Here is a 19,910-nt window from a genome sequence, read left to right as displayed (position 1 = left end):
GAAAATAAACAGCTAAATGGCAGGAGTACAAGAAAATTGAGAACACACTCTCCCCCCCTCCCCCCCCCCCCCCCAAACTTAAAATCAACATTGTCCCCAATGGTGAAAACAAGCAAAAGGAGAAAAGGAAAACACTCACCCAATTTCTCATTCACTCACTCAAAAAAATCCCCCAAAATGCATAACAAATAAATCCTATAAAGATCAAGGTGCTAAAAGGGTGTGGTGAAAAGAGATGATTATATATATGTAAAGGTAGCCTAATGAGTGGCTAAGAAAGAAAAGTGACACTTAAGCTTAATGGGGTGACTAGTGATGAAAATGCATACAAGGTAGGCTTCAAAGGCTCAAACGGTCCAAAGATGGCCTAAATCATGTCATCGGTGTGGTATTGTCTAGGATTTCGCCTCAAGGAAAAATCACTAAATAATTCTAGAAACTTAAGCTCTCACAAGAAACTAGCTCTTTCTCAGGTGTCAAAAAAATGCTTAATCAAACTATGCACATACTAAAAAGAGAAACATTTGCATCAATCAATGGAGAGCAACATTCACATCCAAAGAATTTAGTTGAAAACTCAAGAAAGAAAGACAGTCAGCTGCAACTTAGATTGATTAAAGAAGTCGGCATTGAGCCCCCTAGTTACATATGAACAAAAGCAAAGAGTATCGCTACAAGATTAACTAAACAACAAGGCAGGAACATAACAAGCAACAAAACACACAGAAGCAAGACAAAACAATAGACAATAAAGGTAGACAACAAGAGAGTTCAAAACAGGAATTAATTACAGAATAATAATAATAATTACAAATCAAAAGTGGGTTAAAGAAGCTCCCTCCTCCTAGTCCTCGGAATCAGCATCCGAAGGACTAGGGCCATCATGCACAACTGGCGCGGTCCACGCCTCCAGTATGGAGCTGGGGAATACTGGAAATGCAGTTGTTGGTTTGATGAAGTTTCGCTTGAGGGACTTGATGAGGGCTGCATCTCGCTGCTTAGCATACTTCCAGTAAGCATGCTGTTGAGCTTCCAGAGACACCAACCGGCCAAGAATCTCCTGCTGATGGGCAATGAGGTCAGTGAGTGGAACTGGCAGAGGCATGGTGGAGGCAGGAGCATTTATAGCTGCTGGGGGAGGCAATAGTAGTGAGGCAGTGGGAATTCGTGAGGCTTTTGCTGGGGCAGTGATGGTTTTGGATGTCTTTCTGGTTGTTTTGGTTGTTTGTGGGATAGAGGTTGGTGTAGATTTTGGTTTATCTGGTGGTGGGACAGGGGATGGTGGGGTAGTGTTTGGCTTCTTTCTCTGTGCTCGTGTTTTAATGGTCATGTTGGGCAAAAAAGAAGCAGCTAAATCACAAGGTCACCACACAACAAAAGGAGCACCCAAAAAACCAATATCTTTCTTATCAGTAAAGAGAGTGGTACAGCGCAACACAGCAACAGAGCAGTAGAATAAACACTGTCAACCAATAATCCAATAGCTGACCCCCAAAAGAACACACTAGCAGAGAATTCCAATGCCCAGCAATATTCACAAGAGTATATCAGAACAAAGAATTAGTACCCTAAATTATGGCTCGGACTGGGAGTGCACACTGACTCGGATGCGCTTGGGTGGCCGAGTGGTGCGAGCGGTCACTGTTGGAAACCCGAGGGCCGGTTCTGGGCGAATGGGTGGGCCTCGGTCTGGGTTTGTTCGGATATGGCGTGGCTGGTGAGGAGTTTCTCTCGGCTAGGACACGCAAAGGGCAGAAAGGCACAATGCTAACTCACTTGTCAGGGAGGCATGCAAATAGAGTCGCGCCTGGTTCTGGGGTGCTGGGGTCGTGGTTCGCTCGGCTGAGGCGTGCGAAGAGGTGACGGGCAGGGGCGCCTGAGTCGGCCTGGGTTTGGGAGGCGCTGCTGGGCGAATGGCGCCTGGGATCGAGATGCCGAGACGTAGGGACGTCTTGGTTCTTGGCTACGAGGGTTGGGGTTTGTGAGGTTGCTGCTCGGTGAAGGGTGCCTGAATGTGGCTGCGCGACTGGGTGGATTGGTGGCTGCGAGGGTGGGGTTTCTGGGAAGGAATGGGTTAGGGTAATGGGGAAGATGGGTAATATTCTATATACACATAAGTATTTTATAAATAATATAAATTTTACTGAATATATGTATATATTATATATCTTTTCGTATAGGTTATAATATATATATTTATATTTATGTGTATGTATATATTTATAAGGCTATATACATTAACATATATATATATTTTTTAAAATACATATTTCTGTATATGCATATATTTATATATATACATATATATATATAGTAAAATATGTATAAATAATATTAAATATAGTATTATTTATTTATTATTATTATATGTATATATATATTTTTTAAATATAGTATTATATATATATATATATGCCTCTAAATGAAACCACGATCCAGGATTTTTTTCTGCCCAGATTGCTAACATTTTGCCCAAGATTTGCTTCATCAACCCAAATTTGACGTAACTCCCCATTTTTTTCAGAAATATTTGCAGTCATTTTGCTGAAGCAAAAATCTCGCAAAACCATCAGACTCCAAAATCACTTCCAAACACCCTGTTTCTTGCTTTTTTAACACCTGAAACACCAAAATACACATAAAACTGCTCCAAAACATCACAATAAAATGGAATTAAAATTACATAAAGTAAAATTAAAATAAAAATAAAATACTTAAAAACACTCATATGTATATATATATATATATTTGTCTTTTCTTTTCTTTCTGTTTTCCTCTTCTGTTTTTTTTTCTTTTATAGACACTAATATTGTACACTTGCTTCTTTTTGGGTTGTCTTTAAATTAGTACCTAAATCACTTCACAACCCAAAACAACCACAGCTTTAAGGATCCTCCAACATAATGGAGGTCTTCTCTCGATCGACCTCACCTCCCCAATAATGTTTCAACCGCTGCCCATTCACTTTAAACTCCCTTCCGGATTGATCTTCTCGAACTTCAACTGCTCCAAAGGGGTAAACTTGCACCACTGTGAATGGGCCAGACCAGCGGGACTTTAACTTGCCAGAAAACAACTTCAAGCGCGAGTTGAAGAGCAATACTTTCTGCCCCTTCTCAAAGACCCGAGCTTGAATTTTTTGATCATGCCACCTCTTAGTTTTCTCCTTGTACAACTTAGCATTTTCATAGGAGAACAACCTCATCTCTTCTAGCTTATTTAACTGTAACTTTCGAGCTTCTCCAGCAGCTTGGAGGTCCATATTCATTTTCTTAGTGGCCCAATATGCCTAATGCTTCAACTCAACGGGCAAATGGCAAGCTTTTCGAAAAACCAAACGATACGGTGACATTCCCAAAGGGGTTTTGAAAGCCGTTCGATAAGGCCCAAAGAGCATCATCCAATCGCTGAGACCAATCCTTTCTACTAGGATTCACCACTTTCTCTAGGATTCCCTTGATCTCCCTATTGGATATTTCTGCTTGACCGTTGGTTTGGGGATGGTAGGCAGTGGCAATCTTGTGCTTCCCACTATATTTGGCTAATAAAGCTGCCAAAATCTTGTTCACAAAGTGGGTGCCTTCATCACTTATAAGCATCCTTGGAGTGCCAAAGCGGGTGAACACATGCTTATGTAGGAATTTCATGACCACCTTGGAATCATTAGTAGGACTTGCCACTGCTTCAACCCACTTAGAGACATAGTCAACAGCCACCAAGATATACAAATTTCCAAATGATGGTGGAAATGGCCCAATGAAGTCGATTCCCCAAACATCAAACAATTCCACTTCAAGGATGTTATTCAAAGGCATTCACTCCTTGCTGAAATATTTCCAACACGCTGGCAGCGGTCACATCTCTTAGCAAATTCATGAGCATCCTTGAAGATAGAGGGTCAATAGTACCCCGATTGAAAAACCTTAACGGTTGTTATTTGCCCACCAAAATGTCCACCATAAGGAGTTGAATGACAATGCTCTAGTATGCTAGAAACTTCATCCTCAGGCACACAACGCCTCATGATTCGATCTGAACATTGTTTGTACAAATAGGGCTCATCCCAATAATATAATCTCACATCATGAAAGAACTTCTTAAGTTGCTGCCTATTCAAATCAGGTGGCTGCAAACCACTCACCAAATAGTTGACAAAATCAGCGTACCATGGAGTAGTGGTTTGGTTCACAACCAACAATTGCTCATCGAGCAATGTCTATTTAATAGGCCCTTCATTTTTCTTTTCACTTCCAGCTTCAAGTCTAGATAAGTGGTCAACCACTTGGTTCTCCGTTCCTTTTCTATCCAGAATTTCCAAGTCAAATTCTTGAAGAAGCAACACCCATCGAATAAGTCGTGGCTTAGCATCCTTTTTGGCAATTAGATACTTGATCGTCGAATGGTCTGTATAAACCACAACTTTAGTCCCCACAAGATAAGCTCTAAACTTGTCAAAAGCAAACACCACTGCCAAAAGCTCTTTCTCAGTGGTAGTATAGTTCAATTGGGCATTGGCTAATGTCTTGCTTGCATAGTAAATGGAATGAAAAACCTTCTCTTTTCGCTGCCCAAGTACAGCACCCACAGCAAAATCACTAGCATCGCACATCAATTCAAAGGGGAGAGACCAATCCGGAGCTACAATGATGGGTGCGGTGATAAGAGCCTTTTTTAAAGTCACAAATGCTTCTTGACACTCCTTGGTGAACTCAAATGCTTGATTTTGCTCAAGTAAGGAACAAAGGGGCTTAGAAATCTTTGAAAAATCTTTCATTAACCTCCTATAAAAGCCTGCATGCCCCAAAAAGCTTCTAATCCCCTTGACTGTAGTAGGTAGTGGAAATTTTTCTATGACTTCCAGCTTTGCTCTATCCACTTCTATGCCCTTGTTAGAAATTCTATGGCCCAACACAATGCCTTCTTGAACCATGAAATGGCATTTTTCCCAATTGAGTACCAAGTTTGTTTCTTCACATCTTGCCAAGACTTGCTCCAAGTTAGCCAAACAAGTGTCAAAAGACTCCCCAAATATTGAAAAATCATCCGTGAAGACTTCAAGAGACTTCTCCACCATATCCGAAAATATTGTCATCATACAACGTTGGAAAGTGGCGGGGTCGTTGCACAGCCCAAAAGGCATCCTTCTAAAGGCAAAGGTGCCATAAGGAAAAGTAAAGGTAGTCTTCTCTTGGTCTTCTGGCGTGATGGAAATCTGATTATAGCCTGAATACCCATCGAGGAAACAATAAAAATCCTTTCCCACCAACCGATCAAGCATTTGGTCAATGAATGGCAGCGGGAAGTGGTCTTTACGAGTAGCCTTATTCAACTTCTGATAGTCCATACAAACATGCCACCCCGTCACTTGTCTTATGGGAATCAACTCATTATTTTCATTAGCCACCACTGTGACTCTACCTTTTTTAGGAACACACTGAATTGGGCTGACCCAAGAACTATCTGAAATTGGGTAAACAATTCCATAATCAAGCCACTTAATTATCTCTTTTCTAATCACTTCCTTCATGATAGGATTAAGCCTTTGCTGCTACTCAACAGAATTATTACAGCAATCCTCCAACAGAATTTTATGCATACAAAATGAGGGACTTATCCCCTTGAAATCCGCCATAGTCCAACCAATGGCCCTTGTGTATTTCTTCAAAACAACCAGCAACAAACTCTCTTTTTCAGCTCCTAACATGGCTGAAATAATCACAGGCAAGTTCTCATTATCTCTCAAATAAGCTACGTCAAGTGACTAGGCAAAGGCTTCAACTCTAATTTTGGTGGCTCTTAAATAGAAGGCTTAGGAGGCTTAAAATTCCCTTCTGACAAGTTCAATGACTCAAAAGGCCTCCTAAATTTAGCAAAGGGCTGCTTTGACTCCACCTGTAACGCCCTACTTCCTTAGAGCCGTTACTAAGTGATTTTTAAGACAAAACAGTGTGCAAAGAACCCGCTAACCGAGGTTTTGAGACAAAAGTGTGACTAATTAAAATTTAAGGCTGTAATCTTAGAAAAATGCGTCGTTTCATTTAAAACTGCTAGTATTAAACCTTTGGGATCCCAAAAATAAGGTTTGAAAACTATTTACATCTTGAAATAAGTTTACAGTTGATAAATCATAAAATCATAGATTATTACAGCCATTTTCAAATAAACCCCCAACCAAAGCAGTCGGGCAGGCCAAACATGTACGCGTCGTTTCACGCTCTCCGTACTCATGGTTGGTTGACTTAGTCCATGCTTCTACCTGCCACACGGAGCACCCGTGAGCCGAAGCCCAGCAAGAAAACCCAAATAATACATAACATATGCAATTCATATAGCTGGCATAATTCACTGATAAATAGGAAAACCGTCATAATAAACAAGCACGGCCATGCCGCCCCAGAGGCCTTACCAAAGCCTGGGGTTTCGGTTCTCACCGCGAGGATAACTCATGTATCCCTTGGGTCCCACCCTGAATATAACATAACAGATGTATCCACCGGGCCCCGCCCTGACTATAGCATCCCATGTGCTAGGTGTTACTTTCGGCCCACGGCCGCCCCGGCCTACGCCGTACTCGGCCCTTGCCGTTCATTTCATCATAATCACACATATAGTACATTCAAAATAATCATTCACACACATCATGATTCATTTAAGGTTAAACATTTGCACATAATACAATCTGGGGCCATGCCCTACAATCACACAGTGGGGCCATGCCCTATTCTCGGGTGTTACGGTTTTCTTACCTGAATTCCGAGCCTCCTGATGCACTAACGCCGCGAGCACGGTCCTCTAGCACGAGCCTCACCAAAACCTAGTCACAACACACAAGAAACGTCCCTCAATACTAATCAAATCAAAAACCGCCTCCCGGGACCAAACCCACACTCTCGGAACTCCCAAATTCCTAAAACAATTTATCGGAAACATCCCCCGAACCCCCGGAGCAAAAGCTGAAAAAAAGCAAATTTCCAACCCCTGAAAATGGCCTAGCGCCGCGGCTCAGCCCTACAGGGCCGCGGCGCTAATCAAGTCAAAGGCCCCATCCCCTCCTGCCTTCAGCCTTGCGCCGCGGTGCCCAAGAACAGGGCCGTGGCGCCCCAACGCGAACCCAGAAAAACTGGGTTTTTCCCCTGCATTTCATCATCCAAAACATCTCCAAAACAGCCCAAACAAAACCTAAACCCCCAAAACCCAATTCCAAACTTCAAATAGACCATTTAACAACTCAGAAACACAATCAAAGAAACCAAACACACAATCAAATCCCCAAAACTCACATCTTTGATTTTCAACTTCAGAAAATATAAAACCCAAAACCAAACTTAAACCATGCTTAAATTCATCAAACCATAACAGAAACAAGCCTTAAATGTGTATAAAATTCCTTACCTCAAATGGAGAATCCATCCCTAAGCTTCCTTCATCTCCTAAGTCTCCAATTCAGCTCCTCCACTCATCTTCTTCTTCTTCATGCCCTAACTTTTCCTTCTCTTTTCTCTTCTCTTCCAACTCTATCAAGACCAACAAATGCCCCTAAATACCCAAACCGTGACCCACTAAAACCCAGCTGAGAATTGCCTATTACCCTTGCCAAATGACCATGCTACCCCTCCAAATGATCCTTTCCCAACTAAGTCCTCAAGGGTACTCTAGTCCTTTCACTAATATTTCAATTTTACCATTTTCCAACTAAACTTGTTACTCACAGCAGTAACTAATGGTTACCCAGGTTACTAAATCTCCAATAACCATTACCCGCTAAATCTCAACTTAATCATAAAATTCCCGAGGTACCCCTAGGCTCCTCCCGAGCCGGGTACAAAATCCCGTTGTGACTCTGAATTTAACTAGCTCTCTAGGACCGTCTCGGCACGTGCATCACAATAATAAAACCACACTCACGTGGTACAATTCACGGAATACAATTATCACATACCAACACAGTTATGCCCAACATGGCCAAACTTACAATTACGCCCTTCTAACACGATCCGGGCCTACATGCATACTAGTAAACATAGCCATGCATCTCAGTTAAACAAATAGCCAAATAACATGCTTTAAATCATGAAATCACACATGAATCCCTTTGTGCCCTCCTGGCACGCTAATCAAGGCCCTCAAGCCTTATTAGCGAATTTGGGTCGTTACACCACCCATGTAACTTGGCTTTCTTCCTCTTCACTTAAGTTTTCAAGCTCTTCAAGTGACCTCACCCCCACTCCATATTTACAAGCTTCCTTATGGAATTTTTCAGCAACAATAGACTCAATTACACTTAGCCAAGAGCATTCCTCAACCTCATCTGGAAACTTCATAGCATTGAACACGTTGAAAGACACTTGTTGGTCATTCACCCTCATTGTAAGCTCCCCTTTTTGTACATCAATCAAGGTCCTCCCGGTAGCAAGAAATGGCCTACCCAAGATAATAGGAACATCTCTATCCGCTTCAAAATCAAGGATGATGAAATCCGCCGGAAAAATGAATTTATCAACTTGCACAAGTACATCTTCAATTTTTCCTTCTGGGTGTGCCATAGAACGATTTGCTAATTGCAAAGTGACTGTGGTTGGTCTTGCTTCTCCAATCCCCAACTTCTTGAAAATTGACATGGGCATCAAATTGATACTAGCCCCCAAGTCACAAAGTGCTCTACCAACATCTCTACCACCAATAGAACAAGGAATTGTGAAGCTGCTCGGATCCTTCAATTTAGGAGGAATTTTACTCTTCAATATAGCACTACACCCTTCAGTCAGCGCCACTGTTTCAAATTCACCAAGCCTCCTCTTTTTAGTTAAAATATCTTTCAAAAACTTCACATAGTTGGGCATTTGTTGCAAAGCTTCCACCAATGGTATATTGATGTGAAGTTGTTTCAAAACATCTAAAAATCTCCGGAATAGACTATCTTATTGCTGCTTTTGAACGTGCTGAGGAAATGGTGGAGGTGGCTTGCTTATAGGCTTTCCTGTAGCATTTTCCGGAGGAATTGCTGGAGCAATTGCTTCAGGATCAGCATTTAAAATTTTTGAATTCACAGCTTTATCTCCTTTGTCCACACTACTTTAGATTGAAGTGGGCTTGCTGTTTCTAGTACAATTATCCTCAGTTAATTCCACATTTTTACCACTCCTCAAGGTAACCTCCTTGCAATGCTCCTTGCCATCTTTCCTTGGATTTTCTGTATCACTAGGCAAGGTGCCTTGTGGTCTATTCCATAGCTCATTAGCAAGCTGCCCCAATTGAGTTTCTAGATTCCTCAAGGATGCCGCTTGACTCTGAATCACAGCATCGTTCTTGGCCATATATTCCTTCATTAAACTCTCCAAAGAGCTTGAATGAGACACTTGTGGAGGAGGTGGTTGAGCTCTTTGTTGTTGATGAGAAAACCCCGGTGGATATGTAGGCTTGTTTTGCATTGGTGCTCCGCTTGAACTAGCTCCTTGACCCCCCCATGAGAAGTTTGGATGCTGCCTCCACCCCGGATTGTAAGAGTTCGAATATGGGATATTTCAGTTGGCATTTTGATTCCCCACATAACAAACTGATGCGAGATTCTAAGGACAACTCTCAAATGCATGCCCATCTCCAAAATAAACACAAGATACATCGACAACTTGTCCCATAGCAGCTGGTTGTACCATTCCCCCCAAACTCATGTTCTTGAGAAGGTTAGTCATTGAAGAAACTTGAGCGGTCAAAGCTGTCAATGCATCAACTTCAAGTATACCAACCACTTTTCGACTTGTTGAGGCTCTAACATTGGACCATTGATAATTTTTGCTAGCTATCCTCTCCAAAATCTCATAGGCTTCATTATAGGACTTAGAGAGAATAGCCCCATTGGCTGAAGCATCTAACACCATACGAGTGGAAGAATTGAGCCCATTGTAGAAAGTTTCCATTTCTATACAATGTGGGATCCCATGGTGTGGGCACTTTCTCAATAACTCGTTGAATCTCTCCCAAGCATCAAAGAATGGTTCATCTTCCAGCTGCTGAAATGACATGACTTCATTGCGAACCTTGGCATTTTTGGTAGGGGGAAAGTACTTCATCAAGAATTTTTCAACCAACTCATTCCATGTAGTCACCGAGTCGAGAGGAAGGGTGTTAAGCCAAGCTCTAGCTCGATCCCTCAAAGAGAAAGGGAACAATTTCAACCTTAGCGCCTCATCAGTCACTCCTTGTAGCTTGAAATCGCTCACCTCCAAAAATGAACGAAGATGAAGGTGAGGATCCTTAGTTGGCATCCCACTAAATTGACCCACTGTTTGCAACATTTGGAACATTACGGGCTTTAACTCAAATTGGGGAGCTTGAATTTCAGGCCTAACAATGCCCGGATTATGCTCATTAAACATGGGGGCAGCATACTCCCTTATGGCTCTCTGTCTATCATCAGCCATAGCAATTGTGTTAGTGACATTATTAGCACCCTCAACTCCTTCAACCTCTTTAGCCATATTAAGGCGATTTTGAGCCTGTTGTTCCCTTAGTCTTCTTCTAATTGTTCTTTCAATTTCAAGGTCAATAGGAGCTAGTTCAATGTCCTCTTGCTCGTTCATATAGTAAATCACCTGAGAAGACACAAGAGCAAGCAAACAAAGTCAGCTCAACAAAGAAAAAATAAATTGCAAGTAATTGATTTTACAAGAATTTCTAATTTCAATCCCCGGCAACGACGCCAAAAACTTGTTGTGATCAATTTAATATTTGATTTTAAATACGCAAGTGCACGTAATCACACAAGTAATATAATGATAAGTAAATCATCTCCACAGGGATTGCAAATTAAAAAAAATAAGCAAAACAATTACTAAACAATTTTAAAAAATTAAAAATCAAGTGGGTTGTTTATAGGCTAAGCAAAATATTAAAATAAAATGGAAAAAGTGAAATTAAAAACTGAACTGAACAAGAAAATTAAGAAAAATGTATGGATTGCAAAATGGACTTGAATTATTGAATTCCCCTATATTACTCATCCTGAACAACTTGTGGCCACATTGCTGCAACAATATTTTAGCAAAACTCCCAGGTTAACAAGAATTAATTTAAACACCCATAAAACTTTCCCAAATTTTATAACATTAATTCTTCTACCTAATTAAACATATTCCTATGCAAAATCATATTTAAGAATGCAAATCAAAGTTTAATTCTCAAAATTTACACAAGGAAAATAGCATATCCCTATGTTACTTAATAACATAACCTAACCTAGATTATGACTTGTGTCATCCAAGTTCTTCCCATTACATTTAATCTTTCCAGCATTAAACATATTTAAATAACTTGCCATTGCTGGCCAAATAACAACAAGAAATTAATATAAGCACACTTGAATGAACAAAGGAGATTTTACTAGAATAAAGTGCAAGAAATTTATAGACTATAACATAGGGTTCATCAACAATTCAAGCCACCTAAAAATTAGTTCATGGCTGAGTGCATAGACATTAATTCACAATCAAAACAGCCCATAATATTCAGATTTAGAATCCAACTCAGAAATTAATAAAATAAAGTTTAGGAAAAGAAGAAAGAACAAATCCAAAATGATGCTTGAGCTTTATTTGTTTGTCCTCCTTCTTCCTTGTTGATATTCTCAGTTTTTCTCCTCTATTTTTTCTGTTTTTCTTTTCCAAAAATGGTTGCTGCCTTCTCATACGGCTGGAACCTCTTTTTGTGTATGTTAGGTCTTTTTTCTTCTCCTTCCAAAAGTACCATATTGCCCCTTTTTCTCCAAAAACATGAAGTCCTCATTTCTTCTGATTTTTGTCCTTTTCTCCAATATGCTGACTAGTTCTTTCAGCCCTTGCCACCTCAGCCAAAATGTCAGCTCGCCCATTGATTGCCACACGTTCCATGTGCCTCAAAATCTTCCTAATCAAAATGCTTCAGGTTTGCTGCGGCAAACCTGAATATTCAGCCATCAACAACATAATTCCATCAAAATAGATTCATATGTTAGCTCATTCCTTTGTGAAAATATTTATGAAATCGTTATCTTTAACCTAATATCTATTAAAACTAAAAAAACAATTAAACTTAAATAAGATAATAAAAACACTAAAGTTAGCTACAAAAGCTAAAAATAAACTAACATCACCCATGATTTTTCACAATTATAAGTTCAAAATCACATGAAATAACTCTTTATTCAAGAGTTATCAACGACCCACTAATGCCAAGGTTGTGTGTGTTGTGTTGATCTGTTGTTTGTGACTGATTGATGGGACTGGGAGATGGTTTTTGGATGTTGTTATCATGCCTGATGTGCAGCGCCATTGATTGCATGTAAATTCCTGTTATGCCTTGGCGATCGATTAGACTCCGCGGTATTAGGGCCGGAGATGACAAGGAGGGACAGGACCCTCAACTTAACCCACTGAATTAACAATAGTTGTTTGCCAAAGTGGAAGCCAGACTTCAACGAACTGAAGATGAGATTAGAGAATTGAGGCAACAAGCCCCTCCTTGGGGCATTGGATTACAAATTCCACAGGTTGTGGCACCAGGGCCAGCCCAGCCTGTGATGGAAAACAGGTGGAAGCCTTTGTATGAGAGGTTCAGGAAACAGCATCCTCCCACCTTTCAGGGCGGTCCAAACCCACTACGAGCAGAGCAGTGGATGAACATGATTTCTTCCATCCTGGATTTCATGAGGGTGGAAGGGAATGAGAGAGTGGCATGCGCCAGCTACATCTTGAGAGAGGATGCCCGCATCTGGTGGGATGTTGTGTCCGAGAGGAGGGATGTGGCAGTTATGACATGGGAGGAATATAGGGACATCTTCAACGAGAAATACTATAGTGTTGCAGTTCAAGCTACAAAGGTTGATGATTTAGTCAACCTGACTCAGAACCAGTTGACGATTAAAGAATATGCACTAAAGTTTGACTGGTTGGCGAAGTTCGTGCAAGACTTGGTGCCTACTGATATGGCACGGAAGGATCGATTTGTGTGGGGATTGAACGTCATGATAGCCCATGACATCAAGACAAAATTGGATCTGAGGACTGCCACCTATGCACAGGTAGTGGAGAAGGCCCTTACTACTGAAGGGAGCGAGGATCAGATATGGAGAGAGGGTGCCGCTATGCGTGATGCTCGGTGGATTATGCCTCCTTTTAATGGTTCTAGTTGGGGTAGTGGCCCCAATGAGAAGAAGATAAAGGCCCCAGATTCTTTTGTTCCTCCTGGTTCAGATAGGAGGGCACGGAGTGCTTTTAGTGCCCGTCAAGGCGGGGGAGACAATTGGAGGAGCTTCCCAGAGTGTCGTTGGTGCAGGCGACGACATCAAGGAGAGTGCAAGGTCAGATCATGTTTCACTTGTGGGAGTGTTAGTCACCTGAGGAAGGACTGTCCAAAAGCTAGGAAAGAAGAACTGAAGAAGAGCGACAACCTCACTCTAGCCAGAGTATTCACCTTGACCCAGACTAAGGCTGAAGCTAGTTCCTCGGTCGTGACAGGATAGATGTCTAGTGTCGGTTCTTCATTTACTGCATATTGACTCAGGAGCTACTCGTTCATTTGTATCTGCTAGAGTGATAGATCATTTGTGTAGACCTAGTGCTTTTTATACTAGGGGATTCAGGACTTTGTTGCCGACTGGGGAACTGGTAGTCTCTAGGAGATGGGTTAGGGCCTTACCAATAGAGATAGACAGTAATGAGTTCTCTGTGGATTTGATTGAGCTAGTGATGGATGATATTGATACGATTCTAGGGATTTATTAGTAATCAAAGTATGGGGCAACGATAGACTGCAAGCGAAGAATGGTGACCTTTGAACCGGAAGGGGAGATACCCTTTGTATTTGTGGGGACAGTGAGTAAGCCACGAGTACCAATGATTTCTACACTAAAGGTGTAACGCCCTGGATAGCCAAGACCGTTACACTGTGTGTTTATAAAGTGCCAGACTTGCTAATCAAGTCATTTAAATAAAATCGTGTCATTGGAACTATAAAGGAACTAGGGTTAAAAGCGTTTCGGTCTCAAAAGCCACATTTTCATTAAAAAGTATCATCTGTTACATGGGATCCCAAAAATATTAAGTTCAAAGACCGTTTACAAAAAACACAAGGTTTATGTACAACAACCGGCCATACTAAGGCAAAATAATCAGTTGGGTGATCCCTGTCCTGGTCCACTCCTCGACCATAGCGGTCGAACCGCTGGCTATGTACATTTCACCTCGGAGCTCTCCACCTCAGGCTTGGTCCAGCTTGCCCTTTCCTTTACCTGCACCCGTGAGCCAAGGCCCAGCAAGAAAACACAATAGCAACAAAGCATAAGCAATTAGCAAACAAGTCAAAGTCCCACATTGCATTACATAATCTCAACCATATCATCAATCAGTATAATCAAGTATTCCACACACTAAGCATGTCTATTCATATCATTTACAGTTCACAAATGATAACTAGGGCTAGCACCCTCAGGCTGCTCCCTCTGTTATCCCATTGTCCTTGGCTACCAGTGGCCAATCCGCGCTCTGCGCGCTAAAACCATGTACGGCACTCTTAGACCACTTTTACATGTCCCATGGCGTAATACCAACATTGACACGATACAACTCTCGGGAGCACTTAGTCCCATCACAATCATACAACCGGGTGTAGTTTTCTTACCTTTCAATCCACTAGTTTCCGATGCCTCAAAGCCGCGAGCACGGTCCTCTACCCCGAGCCTCTCCAAAGACCTAATCACATCACAAATGAAACATCCTTTGTCACTAATCAATCCAAAACTACTTCCCAGAACCAATCCCACACACTCGGAATTCCCCAAATCCCTAAAACAATGCACCGAAGACATCCCCCGAACCCCCGGGGCAAAGGCTCAAAATTGCAAAATCCCATGTCCTGAAATTGGCCTAGCGCCGCGGCGCTGCCCTATAGGGCCGCGGCGCCCAGCAAGTCAGAGAGCTTGCTCTGCCCAGAAATAGCCTCGTGCCGCGGTGCCCAAGAACAGAGCCGCGGCGCTCCTTCGCGAACCCAGATTTCTGGGTTTTCCCTTACGTTTTTCCCGAACCCAAACCATTCCAAATCATCCCAAATTCATACCTAAGCCCCAAAACCAATTTAAAACCCCACATAGACCATTCAACAACCTATAAACATTATAATCTAGCTCAATTACACAACCACTCACATAATTCACACTTAAATTTCAGACTCAAACACTTAAACCAAAACTTGAGAAAAGCCTAAACCAAACCTCTAGATTCTTAAATCATAACAGCCACGAGATTGCAAACATGTTTAATACCCTTACCTCAATCAGAAATTCAACTTGAGCTTCCTCCAATCCAAGCTTTAAACTGAATTTCTCCTTGACAAACCTGCTGAATTTTCGGCAAAACAAGCCATGGCTATCTTTCAATTCCTTCCAAAATCAAATTCAGTACTTAACAAAACAAGGACCAAATCCTTACCTCAGTATAAACCTTGATATGTGCTTGATTCCACACCCTTAAGCCCTTTACTAGCCTCAAAGAACACAGCTTAACTCCTCTTCCACTTTGCCTTCTAGGTTCCCAATTCTCCCTTTCCTTCTTGATTTCTCTAGCCTTCCAAACCTTAATTTCATTTACACTTAGCATAAAAGAATCGTGTATATCCTTTTCCCTCAGCCAAAACCATCTATACCATTGCCAAAAGACTACTTTATCCCTCCACTAATATCCCTTCTTAACTAAACCTCAAGGGCATACTTATCCTTTTACTAGTTTTACAATTCTACCACTTGTCCAACAAAACCTGTTACTCTCTATGGTTACTAACAGTTACGCAGGTTACCAAATCCCCAGTTACCATTATCTAGCTTTCTAGGACCGTCTCGGCACGTGCATCACATTGATATCACCACACCCACGTGGTACAAATCACATAGCATAATTATCACTTAACATAATACACATAGTCACATAACATGCTTTAAATCATAATCATGCATCTTAATCATTAAAATCACACATAATTCCCATTATGCCCTCCAAGCACACTAATCAAGGCCCTTAAGCCTAATTAGTGAATTTGGGTCGTTACAAAAGGCTAGAGACCTAATGTAAGAAGATTTCATAGGATACCTAGCGAACATAGTGGATACCTCTAGGGTTATTTCAGTTGGACTGGATGAGACCAGACTAGTATATGAGTTTCTTGATGTATTCCCAGCAAACTTACCAGGGTTTCCACCACACCGAGAGATCGAGTTCGTCATAGATTTGGCGCCAGGGGTGAAGTCAGTATCTAAAACACCTTATAGAATGGCTCTGACAGAGTTGAAATAATTGAAGATTCAGTTGCAGAATATTTTGGAATTAGGATTCATCAAACCCAGTTTTTCGCTGTTGGGTGCTCCACTGTTGTTCGTAAAGAAGAAGGATGGATCCTTAAGGATGTGCATCGACTACAGGGAGTTGAATAAGTTGACCATTAAGAATAACTATCCACTGCGTAGGATCGACGACTTGTTTGATCAGCTACAGGGAAAGACGATGTTCTCCAAGATTGACCTTCGGTCCGGTTACCACTAGTTAAGGATAGAGAGGTGGACATACGAAATACCGCATTCAGCATGAGGTATGAACATTATGAATTCCTGGTCATGTCCTGTGGATTAATCAATGCCCCAACAACTTTTATGGACTTGATGAATAGGGTCTTCAGAGATTATTTGGATAAGTTCATGGTCGTATTCATCGACGATACACTTGTGTACTCCCAATCAGAGACAGAGCATGAACATCATCTTTGTTTGGTACTACAGCGGTTGAGAGAGCATAGGCTATATGCTAAGTTCAGCAAATGTAAGTTTTGGTTACCCCAAGTAACATTTCTAGGCCACATTGTGAGTAAGGAGGGGATTCTAGTGGACCCAAGCAAGATCGAGGTAGTGAGAGAATGTCCTAGGCCGAACAGTGTACCAGAGGTTAGGAGTATCTTGGGATAAATAGGATACCATCAGCGATTCATTGAGAGATTCTCCATAATATCCACACCGTTGACTAAGCTAATGGATAAGAAGACCAAGGAGTTGAAGCGGTGACTGATCATCGCTCCAGTATTGAGTCTACCGTCAGACAATGAGAAGTTGGTAGTCTACTGTGATGATTCGAGGCAGGGTTTGGGGTGTTTATTGATGTAAACTAGAAAGGTGATAGCTTACACGTTGAGGTAGTTGAAAGAGTATGAGCAGAAGTATCCCACTCACGATCTGGAATTGGCAGTGGTGGTATTTGCGCTAATGGTTTGGAGGCATTATTTGTATGGGGAGAAGTGCAAAATATACACCAACCATAAGAGCTTAAAGTATTTCTTTACTCAGAACGATCTAAATATGCACCAAAGACGGTGGCTAGAATTGGTCAAAGACTATGATTGTAACATTCTATACCGTCCTTGGAAGGCCAATGTGGTGGCCGACGAATTAAGTCGGAAGGGCCTAGGGTAGTTATTCAGTTTGAGGCAGATATCAGAGAGGTTAGCTGAAGATTTGACCCAAGCTGGAATCGAATTGGTAGTTGGTCAGCTAGTTAATATCACTCTTCAGTCCACGCTCCTTTAGAGGATCAAGGAAGTGCAGAAGGAGGATCCATAGATGAGGAGGCACAGAGAGGAGGTCTTGGTCGGAGTGGCTAAGGACTATTCTATTTCATAGATGGGCTTACTGAGGTACAAGGGTTAGATCTGCATTCCGATGGATTTCGGTATCAAACAAGAGATTTCAGACGAGTCTCAGATGACTCCCTACTCCTTACACTCGGGTACACGATGAAGATGTACCAAGATTTGAGAGCTTTGTATTGGTGTCCAGGGATGAAAAGGGACATAGTAGATTATGTGGCCAAGTGCTTAACCTGTCAGTAGGTGAAGGCTGAACATCAATGGGCAGCAAGATTGTTGTAACCTTTAGGGATTCCGGAATGGAAATGGGAGGATATCACCATGGACTTCGTGGTTGGATTATCGAAGACTGTAGGAAAATATGACTCTGTGTGGGTGATTGTGGATAGGTACACCAAATCAACCCACTTTTTTCCTGTAAGACAACTGATACAGTGGAGCAATATGCTAAATTGTATGTGAAGGAAACTATGCGACTTCATGGGGCTCCGAGGTCGATAGTATCCGACAGGGACCCCACCTCCACCTTCAAGTTTTGGGAGAGCCTGCAAAAGGCTATGGGCACATAGTTCTGGATTAGTACTATTTATCATCCTTAGACAAATGGACAATTTGAGAGGAAAAATCAGATACTAGAGGACATGCTACAGGCCTATGTGCTGGATTTTGGGGGATCTTGGAGTAAGTATCTCCCTTTGATTAAATTTTCATATAATAAAAACTATCAAGCGACTATCAGAGTGGCTCCGTATGAAATGTTATATGGGAGGAAGTGCAGATCGCCCATCCATTGGAAGAGACGGTTGAGAGAAAGTATTTCCATTGATGGAAGTTATATTTTGTTATGACTAGGTGATATTTTGAAGGAATCAAAGGATCGATCGTTCTCAAGGGTCGCTCTTTTAACTTGTTTCTCGCTCGAACCAGAGGTAAGAAAACTGCACCTCATATGTGACACGCATGGTTATTAATGAGGCATGTTGAGTGTTTAAATATGGACATTGATTACATATCAAATGCTTAGCAAATCTTGCTTACTTGTGAATGGCACTAACTTATTAGTCAGAATCGGCAATGGTGTCGGTATTAACTGTGAAGTTGTGACTTACTAGTCAAGTTCGGTAGTAGTACTGATCACTGGTCGTATGGTATTGGCTTAAGAGTCAAGAACACTTTTAGCGTGTTTAACACAAGCCAAAAAGTTTAGATCTAATCGACATAAGCATTGAATGACTCATCATGAACATTAGTGCCTGACCGACCTCAAGTTCGATGAAAATTAAAAGCGCTTGTCTAGTCTAATGGCTAGTCACTTAGAGCCAAGGCCAGAAGGCCCAAGTGACTGCATCTTCACATGGCTATGGGTACTAAGACCACGTTAGTGACTCACTCATCTGACTAGGGCTACATACCTTAGCATGATTATCAGAACCTCAAAGTGTTAAATCACTCATATGATTAAGGCTGCATACCCCAGCATGATTATCAAAATCTCGATATTATCTTATTAGGGCTACAAGCCCTAGCATGGCTACCAAAACCTTGAAGTTATATTCACTCATCTGTTTAGGTCTATAAGCTCTGTATGATTATCATAATCATCATCTGATATTATATACATGCAGTAATGAGTTTTCTTGCTGAGCCTTGGCTCACGAGTGCTATGTGGTGTAAGTAAAGGGAAAGAAAAGCTCACCCAGCCTTGAGTGGAGAGCTTAGGTGGCGATGTGTACATATGTGACTGCTTGACCACCATGACCAAGGTGTTTCTTAGAGGAACTAGGGGTTAACCCTATTTTTGCCACTTAGGTCGACGGGTTGTAATTTTTACACTGTAATGACCATTTTCTATTGTAAACAACTTGTAAACACTTTTATGGGCCCATATACAGTTTTATGTTTTAAATCAAATATATCATTTCCTTTTGATCGAGTTTTTCACCTTAGCCTATTAATAACACCTAAATGCACGTTTATAACCAAATGACTCGATTAGCGAGTTAAGCACGATTCAAAGCTCACAACATTCTTGGAGTAACCAGGGCGTTATAGCTTGGTATCAGAGCATGCCAAGGTTTAGGGTTTCTATAGACTGGCTGGGCATGTACACTCGCCACTGAAGACAAGCTCAACTCATGGTTTGGTAACTATTTATGTATTTATATATTTAACTTCTTAAATAAAGTATAAATGCTTTACCTATTTACATGAGATACCTTGATAAGGCTAGGCCTTGACTATTGCATCATTAGCTAGAATGT

General features: G+C 41.4%; 2 protein-coding genes across 2 annotated transcripts; both read right to left on the bottom strand.

Moving 5' to 3' along the window:
- Positions 1-2,520: 2,520 nt before the first annotated feature.
- LOC133823004 (uncharacterized) lies at positions 2,521-3,268 on the bottom strand. Its single transcript, XM_062255553.1, has 2 exons — positions 2,927-3,268; positions 2,521-2,619 (listed from the first exon to the last, which is right to left on the bottom strand). Exons 1-2 carry the CDS (start codon positions 3,266-3,268, stop codon positions 2,521-2,523), a joined length of 441 nt encoding a protein of 146 aa, XP_062111537.1.
- Positions 3,269-8,150: 4,882 nt separating this feature from the next.
- On the bottom strand, positions 8,151-8,840 carry LOC133823001 (uncharacterized). Its single transcript, XM_062255537.1, has one exon. The coding sequence runs from the start codon at positions 8,838-8,840 to the stop codon at positions 8,151-8,153; it is 690 nt and encodes a 229-aa protein (XP_062111521.1).
- Positions 8,841-19,910: the final 11,070 nt, after the last annotated feature.

This window comes from Humulus lupulus, chromosome 1, assembly GCF_963169125.1.
Source record: "Humulus lupulus chromosome 1, drHumLupu1.1, whole genome shotgun sequence".
In the NCBI taxonomy this organism is placed as follows: domain Eukaryota; kingdom Viridiplantae; phylum Streptophyta; class Magnoliopsida; order Rosales; family Cannabaceae; genus Humulus; species Humulus lupulus.
Note: the sequence above shows the minus strand (reverse complement) of the source record. Positions and strands in the feature narration are given on the sequence as shown.

Bases quoted from the DNA above. Each gene is read 5' to 3' on its own strand.
- LOC133823004 (XM_062255553.1), bottom strand. From the start codon at position 3,268: ATGAATATGGACCTCCAAGCTGCTGGAGAAGCTCGAAAGTTACAGTTA. The intron at 2,620-2,926 runs GTCGATCGAGAG...TTGGTGTTTCAG, and splicing joins AACATTATTGGGGAGGTGAG to GTGTTAAAAAAGCAAGAAAC.
- LOC133823001 (XM_062255537.1), bottom strand. From the start codon at position 8,840: ATGCCCAACTATGTGAAGTTTTTGAAAGATATTTTAACTAAAAAGAGG.